This window comes from Pholis gunnellus, assembly GCF_910591455.1.
Source record: "Pholis gunnellus genome assembly, chromosome: 9".
NCBI lineage: Eukaryota > Metazoa > Chordata > Actinopteri > Perciformes > Pholidae > Pholis > Pholis gunnellus.
In genome coordinates, this window is record NC_136535.1 from 6946990 (window position 1) to 6967038 (window position 20049).

The 20049-nt window shown below is 42.6% G+C and overlaps 1 protein-coding gene across 1 annotated transcript in view; it reads right to left on the reverse strand.

Moving 5' to 3' along the window:
• The window catches only part of aplp2 (amyloid beta (A4) precursor-like protein 2), a 49320-nt gene that overhangs the window by 2626 nt on the left and 26645 nt on the right, over positions 1-20049 (reverse strand). Inside the window, exons 4-15 of the mRNA XM_079166335.1 lie at positions 14866-14978; positions 13801-14030; positions 13390-13577; positions 12751-12918; positions 10681-10814; positions 10380-10454; positions 9893-10051; positions 8807-8935; positions 5948-6047; positions 5046-5219; positions 2521-2603; positions 1416-1493 (exon numbers count right to left, since the gene is read on the reverse strand). Coding sequence (XP_079022461.1) covers positions 1416-1493; positions 2521-2603; positions 5046-5219; positions 5948-6047; positions 8807-8935; positions 9893-10051; positions 10380-10454; positions 10681-10814; positions 12751-12918; positions 13390-13577; positions 13801-14030; positions 14866-14978 — 1631 coding nt within the window. The remainder of the gene's footprint in view (positions 1-1415; positions 1494-2520; positions 2604-5045; positions 5220-5947; positions 6048-8806; positions 8936-9892; positions 10052-10379; positions 10455-10680; positions 10815-12750; positions 12919-13389; positions 13578-13800; positions 14031-14865; positions 14979-20049) is intronic.

A 20049-nucleotide genomic window follows, 5' to 3' on the forward strand; every position in this document is an offset into this window, starting at 1 on the left:
TGAAATGGGTGAGAGGAAGACAGAGAGAGAGCAACAGTGAGGAGACAATACATGCGCAGCTAACCACTGAAGCAATTAACAGTTATCTTTGCTGTTATAAGGAAGACATCGCACACATCTACTACAGTAGTTACCTCAATCAGGTCATTTTATTATGCTGAATAGTCATTCAAGTTTTTGTTCTCATGCTGTTATATGACAATTTTTGATAAAGCTTCAACCATCTAAGCAATGTATGTGAAATCTTATTCTCATATTTGTAAAATTCATTATGACCAAGGAGCATGACAACTTTAATAACAAAATGTAGGCCTCTCACAATAACTACTTTTGTTGGGCGCTATTGTAATAAATAAATAATTGCGATTAATAATGTTATTGCCATTTTATGCCACTAATATAATGCTAAATTAAAAGCGACATTCTTATGTAAAAAAATAGGCGCGTAAACGCTACAGTTTTAATTGAGGTCAGAAAAAAGGATCGAGGTCATGTCCATATGTAGTATGATAAGTAGACAACGTAGTTATCGTGACGGGTCTAACCGCATTTAACATTTAACTTTTGCAATTTGGAAACTTACTGACACAAACTATCTTCTTGCGTTTGCGGCTGCTACTTCTCTAACGGGCATGACGTGGATCTGCTTCAGTCGGACTCAAATAGAACTATTTGCCAGGATTTCTGTTAATGTTAAGTCTTTTGCAAAGCTGCAATAGGCTCGCACTTCTCCTCTGATCAATATTGTTTTTGCTGGAATCTGTGTTCCCAAATATCTACAGGGGAGTCTGTGGGTGAATTGTTATCTTGATCAATAGTCATAATGAAAAGACACAAGTTTGGCACCCAGGTTGACAAATACAAGAATTTCCCTTTAAAATATAAGCCAATGTAAGAAATGATCGACTTGTGATAGTGTGTACACATGCATGAAATGCGTCTTTGGGGAAGATTGTGTAATATCTTGGCCAATTCAGTAAAAACACACAACCACAGTCACCTACACTCATCTTCACAATGTAATCTGGCACATATGACACAAACTAATCATATGTAGACAGCCACTGGGGAATCTTTTTTTACTGCTCATTCTCACACACAAACTGAGCACGCTCAGCACGCTCAGTTTGTGTGGGTTCACATTCATCGTATCATATCACTGAGATTTTAAATGTGTACATTCAGATACAATCACATAACAAACATGCTCCCATGCAGAAATAACCAAAACATTTTAGCCTGAACAGAAAAAAACGAGAGTGGATTTGTGATCTGTTCCCAATCTGTGTTTTTTTACGTTTTAATTCCGCTGCAGAACTAGTATCTTTGCACACTCCCTCCTTCTTTCATTCTCTCCCCACTACTGACAACTACAGTTCCCCAAAGAGCCCTGTGGAGGGCACCGCTATACTCACCAGCTCATCATCATGCATAACGCTGACTCTCTCTGCACTGTAAACCACTTCTTTAACATCCAGAGACTCATCAATCACCTGTCAACACAGACAGGGGAGCCCAGGTTACACTCACCACAGTGCGTGTGTGAGATAGAGAGAGATAGGCAGGCGGAGAGCGAGAGGGTGTGAATGTGCAGCGAAGTAAACTGTAAAGATTATCTGTGTTTGGGTGATGATACACTTGGAGCTGTCTTGTACAGACTGGAAGGAGAGAGGGAGGGGGTTTACAAGCATCAACAACAGACTCTCATCTAGGCACACAGTTAACATGTCTTTCTAAACAGCCACTCATTACTGAGAGCTCTCATCTAAAGAAGAAGCGCTGTGAGTGGAAGTGGGTGTGTTCAGGAGGCAGAATTAAAGATCTGCTGTTTGCAGAGACGTCCAGAGTTGGTTTCCGAGGGGGGGGGAAATTATCACGATAAGACATTTCATTCTTTAACCTCAGATTGCTCCGTCTAAGAAGACTGGCACTTCCAAAAAAGAAACATGCATGCATTCAGAAACTTGCACGACTCATATTCACACACACAAATACACAGCTTTGCAGTTGGGTGTTGGATTAGCATGCGACACACAGCACACATTCTGCAGCCAAGCAATAGTTTGAAAATCCAAGAGGAGGAATAGTGTGTCTGGTGAAGAAAGGTAGCATGCGATGACTGCGGAACAAAGTGTGGAGTTGATCTTTAATGAGGGTCGGTTGGCAGAGGCCAAAGAGTGACACGCAAATAGCCCAGTGTGAGATACTGTTACTATAGTTACTGGAATAATCTGACTGATTAAAGTTGAATTTAAGAGAGCTATGTCAAAAGCTTTAAATGAACTAAATGAATGACTCAATCATCAGCTCAATTGCCTCGGTCTGAGGTCGAGGTAATGAAATTAAACTGTCCAGAGAGTTTTTTTAGGATATTTAACAAAGGAAATACAATTAAATATCTTTGCAGACTATATCCGGCTTTAACAATGCTGCTCTCAGCTCACGTGTTAAGCAAGTTGGAAAGTTAAACAAAGCTTTGAGGCACAAACAGAATGATAAAAGTGACAGCGAAGCTCTTACCACATTGTTGCTGATTTTGGGTTTGCTGTTGATGATTCTCTCCTCAGCACCTATCAGGCCGTCTAAACCAGACATGGCGGAGCCTGCAGGAGGTGAAGGAGCGCAGTCAATAACAGCAGAGCAGCACAAACAAACAAACACACGGGGATGGTGGTATTGATTGTGGACAGCTGCACATAGATATCCAGCTCTTCTCCTCACAAATGTCACGTCAGTCTCCTTAGTGCACTGGTAACAACAAAGTCCTTTCTTCCATTCTGCACAGTGTGAGCACTGTGACGCCAACATGACACTGACCATACATTTCCTACAAAAGGCCCTCTCAAAGGGGTGGTTTGCATAAATCTGCTCTTTTAACACCTATTGACTAATTAAACGAAACATTTCTAAACAATTAGGGGTCATCCAGGTATTTTGTATCCCTCACTTATTTCCAATTTCATGGTCAAAACTCTGGATCACTGAAGTTCCTCATCTACAAATCCTTCATAGGTAATAACACAAAACTGTGGGTTTCGGTGAGTGGCTGAACCAAATATGCACGTTGATTGATGGTTCTGGTATAGGCATAGGATCTATTAATATACACACAACATATAGTTCATGATTTATTCATGGCATTAGAGAAGAGAGCGCGAGCGGGGTAGTGAGGGCCGGGTCCTCCTGAACGTACAGCAGCAATGAGTCTGGCGTTGACTTATTGTCTGCTGCTGTTGCTCGTCAGCCAAAGCCAAACGCTCACGATTAGTACAATTGCCTTTGGATTACGCGAGGAACAATGATGTGCATTTGCGATCCTCACTCAAGCAGGAGTGACGTCTGAAACTCTGGCAGGTTATCAGATGGTACTGCAGGGTGCACATAGTGTCGCAGCGAGCCACAATAACACACAGCACAATGGGAGTGACCTCTACGGGAGCAATGTGACCTCTCATCTGCATGGATTTGAAAAAGTGCTGAAGCAATTAGTCCATTAAATCGACAATTAATCATTTATAGGCACGTGTCAAATATTCACTGGGTCAGAATGTTGACATTCTTGCTGCTTTTCTCTCTTGTTCTCTATAACTGTAATGTTGGACTAGAAAAAATGCAAAAGCAGCAACAGAGGGACAAAGTTCTATGAAAAAAAATAAAACAGCAGAAGAAATTGTGCATCAATTTAGGTTTAACAACCAGTGGAAGGTGTCTCTGTGTTCACGGAGTAAGATCACAGGGCTAAGCCCAGATCAGACTAAGCAGGTGACGTAACCACATCGCTGTCTCAGATTTTAGAGGACAAATTGGGCCAATTAAGATTAGGTTGTGGGTCAGCAGCAGAAACACTGAGCCTCAGACAGGGCCACTAAATCACACAGCTCCTGTCAGAAAGAGGGCGACTGATGAAGGAAATGAATGTGCGGGAGGAGGAATAATTAAGCAAGGTGGTTTGACAAATGCACTGCGGACGGGATGACAGCGAACACACGACTGGAGAGTCTCTCTGAGAGGGGAGCTGGCTAGGACTGTTCTCTACTGTTCTCTACCAATGCTTTGCTATTCAGCATGAGGTGATAATCCGAGTATGATGAAAAGCACAAGAGCAACTGAAACCCAACCACGCAGCCCATGTAAGTCATCAAAAAAAAAAAGGAGAAAATGAACCACCAGATGGCTTTTGATAAAATAGAAATGGTGGGAGAGAGAGGATCCCAAATTGCACCAAAGGAAAGGAGAGCAGTGGACCAAAAAAGAGGATGGGAGAAGGAAGGGCGGGGGCTGCAGAAAAACAAGACGCAACAGAGGCACCAACCTTTCTTGAAGGCACGTGGGGAGTCTGATAGATCGCCTTGGCGTTAGAAATGAGCAACAGAAAAAAAGAACAGAAATGGGGAAGGAGAGAAGAGAGTTAACTTAGGTGAGAAGAGAAAAGGCAGGATTATCAAGCTGTGTTAATTGAATTAGAAAAGAGTCCAGCAGGAAAGAGTCTGAAAATAAATTTGAGACATAACCAAACTCAAAAAAAGGGAGCAATTTCAAAATTGGCTGGCTCGGTCTCAGCCCTCTGGGGGGTTGGCATGTATATCAAATGTTCCTTGGGGATTTACTCGTAATTTGCCTTCCATCTTGCCGGAAGCGTTCGATCCATTACTTTTTTTCTCTCGGTGAGAATTCAATCTTTTGTTTGGCAGAGATGTGACAAAGAATAGAGCCATAACTGCTCGTTTATTACCCAAAGCTTTTGGCTCCAGCTCAGCACCAAAGCCTGAGGCTTTGTGCATTTATCTACACTTCAGTACTGCTGCGTTGAAGGCCACAGGGAACTGTGCATGCACAGATAAGTCCAAACCCATGGCTCCACAACACATTTGCATCGGCATAAAACACATTGTAAACCTATTCTCCCTCACTGTGCAACAGTTCTGTCGTGCTTCGTCACCAATCTCCTTCAGAGAGACTTATGTGTATGACCTATTGTTCTCCACACAGCCACAGTGTTGTTCATGATGCTGCTTGCGACTGTGTCTGGGGCTGGAGCTGCTCACCCTCTGGCTCTAAACGGGACCCCAAGGATGTGACCTGGAAGGGCCGGTAGGGTTTGCCCTCGGAAACGGGAACTTCCACGCTCTCCTCTGATGACACGGTGACATCTGGCTGTGATTCAGAGATAGACGACAGGAACTGGTCCATGTCAGCTTTCTGCTCCTGGAGTAACTCGTCTGCAGAAAAGGGCAAATGACAGAGTATGAAATGGCTTGGCACATGGCAGCAGTGTGTAAAATGAGAGTTTCACCAATTATTGTTAACAGAGCTGCTGCTACAAGAGACGTCTGTTCCCATTTCTGCTAACTACCAATTACCATTTTTCTGAGAGCTATTTTCCATGTAAATCTGCACATCTCCCACCAGGATGCTGCATGGTGAAAGCTGTGACCCAGTTCTGTCACCGCGCCCGCTCCACTTTAATCTGTGCTGCAACACCATGTTATGGTTCTTTTAATGAACCAAAATACCAAATTACTTAAACACGCTGGAAATTGCCTGTCTTAAATTGTAGCACTGGAGATAAATACATTCCAAATACAGCTTCCAGCTTTAGATCCAATTGTAAAAACGAGAGCTGGTGAGCAGAGACCCTTAAAAACAAAGCGTAGTAGCAGTTATTAGCATTGTATTTCCTTGCACAAATTCATACTAAGAAAAAGACAATGCTGTTCTCTGTGTCTATGTTAATTTGTTTCCAGACTGAAGCCTGTCTACTAGTCTCCATCTATATTTGTTTATTTTTGCACGAAGAGAAGACAGGTAAGAAGAAAGGTTATGTATTGGCTTCATCTGTCTGGCACATGTGTGAATTCCATCACTGTTTTCATTTCACTTCATTTTTATTACGGCACACTGTCCCTCCTCCAAGCTGCCTTGGGGCTTCTGACCGAACATGACTCACCAATTTCATCCTGAATCTCCTCGGCCACATAAGGTACTTTGTAGAGCAGAGAGAGACTCTGGTTCATCCTCTCCTCGATCACACGGAGGTGGGTCATTATCTGGTGGTGGGAAGACAGACAAAGAGGGTGTCATATAACCAAAATCCTGCTGTCTTTTTATGATGACAACAAATTAAAACTGCTTCACTGTACAGAAATTCGTTTTTTTTAATGGATAATAATAATAAAAAAAAAAAAGACAAAATGTTCGCAGCAAATGGCAGGATGGCAGCAAATTATTGTCATTTTAGATAAAACTGAATTCTAGTTTAGTCTGTAGAATGCCATAAAACACGGAAAATGACCATTGTAAGTTGTCTTTCCAGGTCCAATAGTGAATATTATGTTTATAATGATATAAGATAGAGAAAAGCTGAAAATCCTCACATTGGAGAAGCCGGAATTGTTTCGTAAAATGATGAATCATTCATTCAAATTGTTGATGAATCAATTTATGGCATATGACAAATCCATTAACTGAATAATCTTTTCAACACAAATCCACTGCAACTAATTACAGCGTGATTTGCCAACTATTAGAATATAACATTCATCCCAACAGAATTTATTCAGAAGCTAAGATTAAGGAATCAGAAAATACACTCTTATCCCAGAAAATCCCCCTGAAATTCTCTTAAGTTTATTGCTTAACTGGTGAGGATACAAGTTGTGTCACCTAATAGATTCACAGATTACAGTCTTGGCTTTCATGTTTGGAGATTTGCACAGAGAAGCAGGAAAAACATGGTGGTGCTATGAGATAATGCATATGAGAAAATTGAAATTCATCTTCAGAAACAGGTGTCAGCAGGAAGAGAAAATACAAACCAAACAGAAAGATGACGAACAACACAACAACACATATGATAACGCACACAGCAGATGATGAAGAAGTTGTTAGGCATGTAAATCCTTCATTTAGTAAACAACATCAACCATTGTCACATGTGCAAAAAGAAAACAATTACAATTTGTATTAATCGGTGCAACCAAGAAAAATACTTACCAATGTCATATATGTAATATATGACTATACAGCACAAATTTGAGGACAGACAGCTAGCTGTTCTCTGACCAGAATATAAATGTTTTTAAGAGAGAGGGTCGCACATGTTCACAACCGTCCGAAATATGCTTTCTGCTCGAGAGCATATTTTCTTAAGATGAACTCAGACTCGCTCGCAGCCAGCCAGCTTGCAGACATAAAACAAGTTGCTGCACGTGATATTCAAATCAGTCTTGAGGCTCTGAACTGACTTGACAGGATCTACTGCCTGTCATGATCACCAAGTACACTCTGGGTAAAACAACAAACTCTTTTGATCGAACGGATACAAAACTTTGTGTATTCCAAAAATTCTCCAGTCTCCTAAATATGGTTTCTACTAGCAATATGAAGCTAAGAGAGGAGGAACATTTCCACATTTCTGCTGCCAAAGCGGTTGGCAGAATATGAAAAACTACCAGCCACTGACAAAGCTGACCAGCTCTTGGCAGTTAACTGGTGTTTATTTCCCACTATGATGATTGACTGTTTTAATCTTCCAACACATGCTGCAGTGCACCAGAGCCGGCAACAGATGGCAATAATGCACCTTTTCCCATTAAAAGCAAGACGCAGCCCCTGTGGCACCTTCCCGTTGATGTTCAACAAACAATCCTCATTATGACGATTACATGTCCCAGTGTTGGGGAAACCTCTCCGAAGCTAAACAGGTCAGGCTTTTATAAAAACAAAGAATCTTCTTGATCCCAGAAAGTCACATAACACAGTTACATAAAGCCCAGCATGCCCTCTATTTACAAAGGAGTATTTGTGTAATGCACTTATAAGTCACATGTCAAATCCAAAAATTGTTGCAAACACTGAAAATGCAGATTTGAACATGCTGAAGGATTGGCTGGGTGAAGAAATACACAGCAGCTTGACAAGTAAACACTGCTAGAGCCCGACGATACAGATTGGCTTCCCATGACTGAGCACAGAGGCTCACTGCCTCCCAGATCCTAAGATTCATCCAAATAGTAATCCTGATGTCCCTTCCCCTCCTCACAATGTTGTTTCATCCATCTGCTGTGCTATCTGTAATGGTGGAGGATGACTACAAATGGTGTCGAAGGGCTCTGACATAAACAGGCGTGTACATCTAACAGAGGAGCTTCCAGCCAAATCCCTGTGCAGCGGCTCAGAGTCCAGCATTATACAAGACCTGCGCAATGTTAATCTTTGGCTGAGGCTTAAGTGAATGAAACACCCGCCCTCCCTCTGTCAGTTGAGCCTACTCACTCCTCCTGGGCTTCAACTCAGAGAAACACACACTCTTTCTACCTCCTACACACTTAGAAACAGGGCAGAGAGGAGCAGGCTGAGACATCATTATCCCTTCCCTGTCTGAGCGGGAATAGGAGGAGTGAAGGATCTTGAGTGGCTCTGCATGAGGTTTCAGATTTAGTGACACAGCCTCTAATACAGTTTGTTGAAAATAGCGTAGGAATGATGCAAAACTTCAAATTATTGGAAAGTACCAATTAACCAAATTCAACTATAAAGGACTAAAGGACATAAAAGGACTTCACAGTTGATAACAAATTGTATAAATCTAAGATAATTAATTCCAACATAAATGCCAAACATATGCTGGTTACAGCTTCTCAAATGTGTGGATTTGATGCTTTTCTCTCTTTGTAAATAGAATATTTTGACTATATATTTATTTTTTGAGTTTTTGATGGATGGATTGGACAAAACAAGCAACATCGAGACATCACCTTAGGCCCTGGCCATTTTCACCAAAGTCAAATCCGGATAAAACACTGACCTGCGACTTCATCTGAGCAGCCTTCTCAGGATCCACAGCCAGGACATGCTGGTAGTGGCGGATGGTGTGTTGGCGGTCCTTGTTCTCTGCGCGGACGTACCTTCTGAGGGCTTGCAGGATGCGGTGGGGCTGAGCGGGACATGGAGTGGGAAGAAGAAGGGTGGTTTATAGTGTTGGGTGGTGAAACAGCCTCAAAAAACATCGGTGTAATACTGACTCTTCGAGAGGATGATGTCTTGTGTCGATATTCAGTAACTGACATGACAGCAGTTTCTTCTCTGAAGTCGTGTCAATCAATTGTTCTCTTCTAATTTCATAGTTATTAAAGTGATGTTTATGTTCTTCCTTTTCATTATTTTAGGTTTATTTGATTTTAGTTAATAAACCATGAAACGATGAAACGATATGACTCAAAAATACTTAGCAGTAAGCTCATTTTGTGCTTTACAATAACTTTTCTTTCCCCCACCCAAGAACTTTCATCATCAAATGTGAGGTGCAACAAAAATCTGTTTTATGACATGACATAAAGTCTTCACACCACAGATGTTGCAATTAACAATTTTTGAGGTGTAACAGAAGCAGGATTAGAATTTACGGCACTCCGGTCAGGTTAAAACATTTGAAAGGAGTACAAAATATAAATATTATAGTCCTCTTTGGGTGACAAGCCCAACTGGTGGGCTGGTGGATAGAGAAGCCACAAGTTCCTTGAAACAGATTGCCAAACTGTAGATCAAAAGACTATTAGATAAAAGTATAATTAAAAAAAACATAACACAGAGATTATAGCTGTGGGTTCAAATGTGATTGACTTTGTGCTCATGGAGGATTTTGGGTTGTGTGTTTTTCTGGATACAGCAATTCCTTCTCCTCATGATGAATTGCAAGTGGACAGAGGGTCTTTTGACAGGATATGAGATAATTCACAGGCCATAAGTAGTGTAAGGCGTGGGTGTTGTCTGATAAAAATGTGTGCGTGTGAATGTGTTTGCACATCGACTGAGGGGAGGGAAAAGCAACAGACAGATGGAGAGGTGAGGAGAGGATAAAAGATGAACTCAGAGGCCAGTGTGTGGTGTTTACCCTGGGGGGGTCAGCCTGCAGTGCAGCCAGGTAGTTCTCCAGGGCCAGACGGCGCCGGTCATTCAGCATGGCCTCCACCCGGGCGAGGTGAGTCTCCACCAGCTGCTGCTTCTCGCTGGCTGCCTCCTCCTCCAGAGACTCCACCATGGCTTGGAAGTGCTACAAACAAAATCATACACATATATAAATATGTATCATGCACCCTAAACAGTGTGGCATTACAAAGCTCTTTTGAATTTTTGTTAAAAAAAATGTTTTTCACTCATGTCGCCTCACAGGCTTGTCAGGGGAGTTGGGGACTCATTTAGAAGTCTCCCCATTCAGACAGTGCTCTAATTTAGCCTTAGAGTGATAAAGATAGAGCAGCCAGGGAAAAGTTATCTTTAATGGCACAGGGAGTGAGGGACCTAGAGCCTGTGAGCAGTCATATCTCACCCAAACAAAGGGACAAAGGAGGGACTCCCGAGGGGAAGGATCCGTGTCTTACCTGGATCAATGTCTGCCTCTCAGCCTTGGGCAGGTTCTTGGCCTGGCGGTCAGCTTCTTCCCACTCTTTTCTTACCTGGAGTGAGAGAAACGGAAATGAAGCCAGATGCAAGGTGTTCCCACTGCACCTGTTCACTCAAAGTGCGTCCAACAGTGATTTTTGTAAACGTAGATGGATGGAAAAGAAAGCCTTCCATTGAAACAAAGGAATACTTAGCGATCAAACCGAATAGCTACATTTTTTAGCCTGGAATTCTCTCAGGCAGAAGCTCCTTTGGGGAGCGGTGTCCTGGGTAACTCACCCTCTCCATGCGGTTGCGGTGCCTGATCTCCAGCTGCTCCTTTGCCCTCTGGAAGCGACTGTGCTCCTTGTCATCGGCTGGTGTCTCAAAGTAGATGTCCACATCATCGGTGGGCTGAGGAGTCGGTGCCATGGCTGAAAATTCAGAAACAGATGGTGAGTGGACAGGGCTGCAAACTGACAACCATGCAGACAGACAGACAAACACAGATACAGACAAAGAGGCAGACTGGCTGATCCAGGCAGACACAAGTAGGCAGAAAGACAAAGACCGAACGACAACTGGGAAGAGAAAGAGAGAAAGCGAGAGAGTTTAAAGTGGAATGCAGATTGAAGTTGGACAAAAATCCTCCCAGAAGCACTGCTCTCATTGGCGTTCTTCCACCCTCAGTACCTCTGATAAATGTAAAAGAATCTGACAGTCTTTCCTTTTGAATTCCTTTCATCTTCCCATTGGCTTTCTGCTGACAGATCGCGTCTCCAACACTAATGGAAATATCTCTGTGTTTGATGGCTGGGTCATCTGGGGCGAAGCCAGAGGGCTCTGTTCTGAGTTCCTCGCTATACAGTCACGCAGGACTCACTCCCAGCACTGCTGCAACTCGCAAAAACTATATCGCTCCAGGCTCGCAAACAGGAAGAGACCTCATCGTTTCACCTCACCATCAAAAACAGGAGGCACAGGTTAACGGATAAACGCATAGCTCCTGCTCTGACCTTTACTGCTGCAGCTCCTACGATTGTTTTATTTTCTGACATGCAAAAGACCAATCTTGGCCATGAACTGTGTTTGAACTGATTAAACGTGAGTCATTGTAAAGTCCAAAATAAGGTGATTTCTGACATATGTTGGGGGTTCTAGCTAAAGTAGTGGCAGTGGTCTGTGAGCAGACAGACAGGTTGTTTACAGGCAGACAGACAGAAACAAGAAACAAATGGCAGGACAGAACACCGACAGGCAAACAGAGAAGAAAACAAAACTCTAGCAAGTATGTTTGAATTTGCATGCATATGAATGAACATTAAATTAAGAAGGAAAAAGGTGTTTTGGGAGTTTTTACTTCAATTTGAATTTTCTTTTTCTATCCCAATTGAAAACGTACTTGGGAGGTCTTGACCTGTAGTGGTAGTTGGGTGTATTATTTGAAATTCTTCAGTTCCAATACTATAGTTTTGTTACAGATACGAAAATCATACTTTTTTCAATGCATTACTTTGAGTAAAACAAAAACGCAGCTGTACAAGACATTGGCCTCAAGACACAACAGTCTAAAATTGACAGAATCATAATTAAATATCACAAGATGGGTATTTACATGATAAGAGAAGAGTATGAATCTGACCAAGAATCCAATGGAATAGCACATTGGTATGAACAAACATATCTCTGATATATAGACTTAATTTCTTTCTGTCAGATATAGTTTTGTAGAGAATGAACTAAAACTAATGAGCCAGTTTGTGCCATAAATGAAAACATTAAGATCTATTAGTGAACATCTGGATGCTAAGTGACATTTTATTCAGTGATACAGTGCTAAACTAATAATTAATTAATCTATTGACAGAAAATAAATCAGCAACAATTTGGATAAATTATCAAGCGAAAACACCAAATCTGCTTCTAGCTTCTAAATGTGAATATTTGGTACTTTGTTTTAAATCATTTAAAAATAGATATCTTTGAGTTAATAACTGTTGCCCTGACAAAGCAAACAACATGCAACATTATCTAGCCGAAACAATTTCAATTAAAAATAACTGATATGTTATAATGACTAAAAATTATCATTAGTTGCAGCACTTAATGTGTCAGTGGAATAATATAGGAAATTAAAATGATCTTGAGTGAATTCAGTTGTTGTTGTGGAAGTGACATGGTAATACCAGCGGTAGTGATTTGATGAGTGACAGCTAAAGACTGCAGAACAGGTGTTCTGCTTATAAGTCAGTGACAGACTAAACCTAAATTATTCTGAAGTGTTTTCAATGAAGAGTCTGCAGCAAAGACACAAACAGAGAGAGAGATAGAGGGGTGTTGTCAAACCAGCCTCTGTCTGGTGAGACTTACTCAGGCGCTTGCACACGGCCATGCAGTACTCCTCTGAGTCGAAATTGTTGCGGTTGCCGGCACAGCCTCCGTATATGAAGCGAACACACTTCCTTTGGCTCATGTCGAAGTGCCAGCGGGGCATGGAGGCACGGCAGGGGCCGATCTCAGCCTCCAGGGTGCACACCGCTGCCAGGGGACAGCTTGTTAGATCATCCGGCCACTAGGGGCAGCACTTAATTCCGGTCTCAATTACAACACACTCAGAAAACTACCACCAAACACTCCTTACCTACATCTACAAATATGATTAAACAAAACAATAAAAATAAAAGAAATACCAGAGCAACTTCATTTTGTACATGTGCATGAATTGGCGGAAGTTTGGCCACAAATAAGGCAGGATGATTTGTCCTTGTACTCTGATAAAGCAGCACAGTACATCTCAGTGTCTGCTGTGAGCTGAAGAAAGGGGTATTGCTGAAGCACACACTTATCTAATTACAGTCTGGCTGAGATTTAATCATAACTGCCTATAGATTAAAAGTTAAAAAGGTTTGGTTATATTTAAGTGGCAGGCAAAGAGCCAATACGGGAGAGAGAGAAAGAGAGATAGAAGTGAGTACAGTACATTGTAATTTAAAACTACTCCTTACAAACCTTTCACTTCCTGCAGAGTCTTGTCCTCATCTTGGATCTCTGACATTTTGCTGCTCTCTTTCTTCTCATACTCGTCCTCCTTATCTGCCTCCTCGTCCTCGTACACATAGTGGTACTCCTCCTCATCTTCCTCGTCTTCGTCCTCTGGCTCCTCCTTTAGTGTGGGCTCCTCATCAGCTGGTGTCTCACTGAGGAAGGGAGGGAGGGAGGCGGAGGTGATTGAGTGAAGGGGTGGAGGCCAGGAAGAGGAGTGATTTATCAAACAAGCCCGAGCAGCTGCCATAGGTCAATGTCACGACACATTAATTCATCCAGATGGCCAGTAATACCTGCCCTTCACAAGAGACTGGATATCACGCTCGAAATTTCAAAGACATGCCTTGATCATGAACAGAACCACAGACTGCTCACCTGTCCTCGACGGCATCCTCCGCATCCAGGTCGGTCTCGTCAATCTCCTCGTCCTCTACCTCCTCCTCTTCGTCGTCGTCGTCATCCTCCTGGGAGGGCAGGGAAGGTGGAGCGGACTCCCCGGTGCGAGAGGAGGGGCAGCACACGTACTCGGTGCCGTGGAACTTGTCAATGCCACAGGGCAGCAGCATGCCGTAGCTGTGCAGCACCGTGGAGCTCTTGGCACAGGCCTGACAAGGTGGAAGAAGTGAGCTAGTGATGATATCCACTGAACATGGGCACAGGCGCTTCAAAGCATTCGTTATCTTTTAGGTTTACCAATCTTGGCAGGTGTATGCTAGCTATCTAGTGGAAGAGAGGCAGAGTCTATTTGATGACTTCTAGTGTATATCACTTGTATCAATCCATCTACAGACTAAAACCATTAATGGGCCACACTTCCAAAATGGCATGCAGTCCTTTAACTGATGTGCTATTTTTCAACAATCCTGTGCGTCACATAGCAGCTGAAGGCTGCTGAGAAACTGTTTAAGAACTCAGTGTCAGTTGGTGAGGGAGCTGAGATTGTTTTGGAGTCATTTTTCTTACCAAGATTGTCCCGCTGGTAAGATTTGTTACTGCTTGGCTGAAACAAATGTATTATTGTACGCAGGTTGTTTGGGATGTCACACTATCTAAGGCTGCAGATGATACTTGGGTTTGTAAGAGTAGTCAGGAAGCATGAGGCAGGGAGAGACAAGAGCAGACTGTCGTAGTCAGAGTGGCCCCCAGGGGCCAGCTCTGGAGCTGCCCATGGGGGATTAGCTGCGTCACAGGCACAACATTAATCTGATTAGGAGCTGATTTGTGAGGGCTCCCAGCCAGCCTGTGATCAGAGGCCCTCAGAGACAGGTGGAAAGATTTTAAGGAGGGACCAGGAAAGATTGTAAAGTAATAAAAGTGAATTTCTAAAAGTCAAATTGATGCTTAATACTTCCTCTTCCCACATGACTTTTGTTTTGCATTGCACTGCTATCTCGGACATTCAGCCTCCCACTGTTTCCTATGCAGTAACTCCTTCCTTACCTCTTTGGCCACACCGTGCCACTGCTGATGGCTGACGCACATGTCCATACGCTCCTTGTGGAAGAACTTGCACTTCTCTGGAACCAGAAGCACGTCACTCACAAACTCGCCCACTGTAACAGCAAATCACACAGACCAATACGCCTGTTAGTCACACCACCAATCTCTCCAAAAAAGAAAAAAATGACTCCCCTGCTAGGTCACTGCTTAACAACAGAGCCAGGGTTAGAAACAATAAATCATCTAGAGGGACTAAAAAAGGAATAGTAGATGAGATGAGGAGAAAAAAGGGCATGATTCAATAATTCATAGATGCTTGGTCCTTTACATTTCATTACCGCAGTATAACAGAAAGGGCATTTGACACTTGAACATCTGCCAGTGCACCTGAAGCCAAGAGAGATTTGTCCCTCCTCTGTAGCCAAACCTATAACACTGCAATCAAAATGGCAGTGGAGGAAATCAGGTTTCACACTGAGACTCTTTTAAGGTTGTCTCCCTGCAGGTCAATGATATCATTTGCTTGATGAATTCAATTCGGAGATGTTTTATTCATAGAACGAGCTGACGGAAAGCAGATCTGGGAAAAAAATAAATGACATGAAAGGTATCTTGTGAATTCCTATGAATAGCTGCTCGTTGAAAACCATATGTGTGTAACCATATGGTGCAGGGGTCATAAGAACGATTAAAAAGGACAGCGTTTGCTTATTGGCTGGCAGTGTGACGAGACGCTCAGGTAGAAACACTGCCATCAGAAACAGATGGAAATCCAGGCGGAGAGAGGAAGCGATGAATAGAAGGTTTAGGGCAAAGTCCAGATCAGAGTGGCCGAGGAATTTGTGGACTGAAAACACACAAATGAGGGTCGAAAGGTTTCACGACGAGGGCTGAGAGCCGTCCTATTACTGCTCATTTAGTGGTTTGCTGGGACCTCGGCCTGAGGCAGAGCTGCTGGATCACTTCATATGAGCCAGGCGAGGCAGGCCGGCAGAGGGTGAAAAAGCAGTGTTTTGGAAAATGAGAGGGTAGGATAGGAAGAGGAGAGAGCTGGAAATAGCAGAGGGCTCAGCAGCTGCTTCTCATCTCCGCCCAGGAGATACAGTAACCACCTCACACAACCCCCTCATCCCCCCAGACCCTAGTTCTCCTGCCCCTCTGCTTTGTGCCCACCACTGGTGGAAAGGAACTTAATACATTTACTCAAGTACTGTTCTTGGATACAGCTATGATTGTTGTCATTGCAAATGCTAAACATTGTTTGGTTCCAGCTTGTTAAATAAGAAAATGGTTTTGGACTAAAACAACACATTTGAAAATGTCATTTCTATTCCATTTATTTGGGAACTATATTTTCTTTGGAAATTAAGATTTTTTAATACGTTTCAGATGTGATCAGCTTATGAAATATGATGCATTGTTATAGCTTGCCTAAACTACCAACAGTATATTAAGTAGTTAAAATGACCTCCATCTTGACTAGCTGTGGCATTAAAAGAGTATAATAGAATAGAGTACATCAAATAACACTGAGTGTCCATTCTGCATGTGTGCTTTTACTTTTAATAATAATCCTCCTTTACTTCTTCCTTTCATATAACATAACATTTTGATAGCATGCCTTACTTTGTCATTTTACATGGATTTATTGCTACGTTTGCTTAAGTAAACAGATCTGAATGTGTCTTCTGGTGCCGACGTCTCTCCCTCCTCTCCTCACATCCAGAGAAAAGTAGAGAGAGACTGAGAGAGAAACTGACTCCCAACAACCTTCAGCTCCATATCCTGCACACCGGACGCTAACTGATTCATTCACTCACACACCGTCTCTTCATTTCATCTCTGTCTCACTCTCTCTCCTTCACAGGTTGCTTTGGTTGTGAGGTAGTAGAGTGGGTTTCAAGCAGACGCCATATGCAGTCACACTGCAGTGGGTGATGGATGGTGGTGTTTGGAGAGCAGCTGTGCCTCGCAAGCACTCCTGCTCGGTGTGTTTCTGCACGTGTGTGTATGAGAGCATATACTCCTCTTTCTCTGTGACCTCCTCTCCACCTACTCTATTCATCCGCCTTCCCTTTAACCTTCCGTCTCTCAGACACCCTCACTAACACTCTCCAGTCCCCAGAATTGGCTGCACTGTCGGCATCTAGGGGGTAAGAATACACCCAGTGCACCAATGATACCTTCAGTACTGGGAGGCGGTGAATTAAATTAAGCACCAACCAAGATCTGCTCATCGACAGCACGGCTATTGTGTTTCAAGGACTTTCCAAAGGAAGCCTGCTGTAATGAAATTTAGTGCAATCAGTGTGAGATCTGAAAATGAAAGTGCACTTAATGATTCAATCTCTAATAGATTATATTAAATCCGTATTATGTGTTTCTCAGTTCATAATCACACAATACTGAGGTTTTTTTTAACAATAAAGATGTAAAAAATCTTAAACAGTATTATGAAATATTAGTTAAATGTTAATGTAGATGTAGTTGTTGTCTAGTGTTTGTCATACAGTTTGAGAACGATATCAGGTTCCAGTCTCGTGCTTTGATTTCTGGCAGTGTGGCTACCCTTTTGTTTACATTTGCATCAAAGATTGTGCCTTTAAAGTAGAAGACATCTGATCCGCCACCATGAAAGGACTAAATGGAGGAGACGTGACTAAAACCAGGAAGAAGCTGGATGTTGATGTTACATAATAGAAAGAACATTTGCATTGGGTTCCAGCTCATGTTCAGATCTGTTTTTAATTTTTTAGCAAAAATCATTTTTAAACATAGACAACACCGAGCCTTAACCAACACTGTAGCACTTGCCCAAGGCATACCTTTCATATAAGGTTAAATATGTGATACTGTCACACAATCTTACAATTGTAAAGTAATGTGATCACATTTTTGTCCACAACACTATATCAAAGTTCAGACTCATTTTCAGATGCAAAGGAGTGCGTAGAGCCAGAGGTGTGGAGCTCTTGAAACAAGTCTGAGTTTGTATTAATTTACTTATTCACAATCCCAAGACCCAGCCCCTTTGATGATATCAGGCCCTGCACCTTCATTAAGTCAACAGGCTTAGTCAACAGGAAAGGCAAAGTATGTGTCATGTCTGTAAATGTCACAAATTCAATTCTCATCAAAACCCGGCCTGAAAAAAAGTCTACGGGGTAGAAAGTAGCTCAAAGGTCAAGATCAGAGCTAAGAATAAGCCTCAATATTCCTGAAAATGTGATATATTGCTGAGAGCTACCAACAGCAATAGTTCTACATATAAAGCAACATAATTTAAAATATAAAATGTGTCTTTTGTAAGATCTATAAATCTGTGTTTACCCAGAAAATGTTTTTTGCACGGAAGCTGCTGCAGTCTGTATTGTCCCAGTGCATTTCCCCCACAATTTATAAGTCACACAACTGCCACTGACTGTTCTCACCATTCTAGACATAATAATAGAAATAAAGTCTCTAAAATAATCCTCTGCTCTTTGACAAAGACATCATGCTGCTGGGATTAAAGTGCCATGGGACAAAAAACACATTCATTTCCAATGCCATTGTTTGGGGACAGGAAACAGGAAGGGATTGTGGCTCTGTGACTGAGCCTTTGCATGGAGAGATGGGATACAGCATCACCCATCCCTCTCTTTTTACACTGAGCTCCTTCCTTTGCATTTCCATTATTTATATAAACCTATTAACTTGACATGGGTGCTGGTCTGGCCCTTTTAATCACATCGTTCAAGCTAGAGCCCACCTCCCTTTGGTCTATTTTATTTATTTTTGATTCTACTATAATTAATGTACACTGATGAATATAAGGCAGAACCTCTGATGTCCACATTTCAATAACACTATGTGAACATCACAAATAATGAATAATTCAAAAGCACTCCTCGTTGAATTTAATATGATAGAGAGGCCTGACAAATACTGAGCTGCAGAGGTGAGGCACGGTGAGGTGGCAGAGGCATGCCGTGGCGAGTAGCATATGATCAGAGCCCTCCAATTAGGCCCCTTACATGCTCCATTACATAATTAAGCAGAAACCCTCTCAATAGCCTTCTTTTCGCCAACACCTTATGTTTATCTCTTCTTCTCCATCTGTCTTCTCTGTTCTCTCTGTCCAGAATCCTCATTTGCAAACCAGCAGAGCAGCCGAGAAGGCCTTTGTAATTTGATGAGGCATGAGTGCACAGACCATTAGCAATGATGACAAACAATGTGCAAGAACAAGTAATGAAGCTATTAAATTTGTTAATTTCATTCTTTAACTACATGGTGCTGTTGTGGAATCGTCACCAGAGGTCTCGGTTTGTTGGATGCAACAGTCGGCCACAGTGAAGACAGAGGCTATCAGGTATGGCAGGTAGTCTGAAGGAAACAGCTTCAGGGTGGAAGATGAGAGCAAACTGAGGGAATTCTGGAGGCCGTGAATGAGAATGCATGTGAACTTTTCTCATCTGTATTCCTGTCTCAGCCACAGAGTATCCACTCCAGTTGTGGTGTTTGCTGTCCCATGAATTTCCCAAAAGCCTCCTCTCTGTGTTTGCCAAAAATGCTCTTGAATGGTAGCCCATTTCACAGTCCAGTGCAACTGCTAATGGCTTTTTCCCCCGGAAAGAGGCACAACTCAATCAGCAAGAGGCTTTCGGACAGAGGAAGGGTGCCGGGAAGTGTTTGTAGCAGAGAGGAAGATGTTTTTTCCTTCCTGACATAGCAGGACAAGTACAAAGAGGAGTCTTGTTTCAGAGCTGTATTTCTCTGTTATTGCAATCCTCAGAGGCAGCAGGAGTGTGCTGTGGTTTTGTAAGTTAGGGAGCACAGAGACATGTGGCCTGCAAAGTCTTAGGCTCTATCTGACATTTAATAACCCAGGATATAGCCTTGTTGCCACTGTTGATTACAATGAGGCTGCAGGAGACAAAGGAGGGAGAGAGGTGTGTATGATAGCTCAGGCGAATGGAGAAATGGGGAGTAATAAAGCAGGCCTCCTCACAGACCTCCCTCTAGCTGACCCTGTGTGTCTGTGTGAGTTTATGGCCACTGTCTGAGGGGGGAAATAAGATTGTGCTTTATTGCTCAACAAGCCTCCCCAGCAATAATGGCATCCATTCACATTAGCTCCCATCCAGCCGGGATCTGCTCTATCTGCAGCTGAAGGCCAGGTTTAGTCATCTGAATCAGACC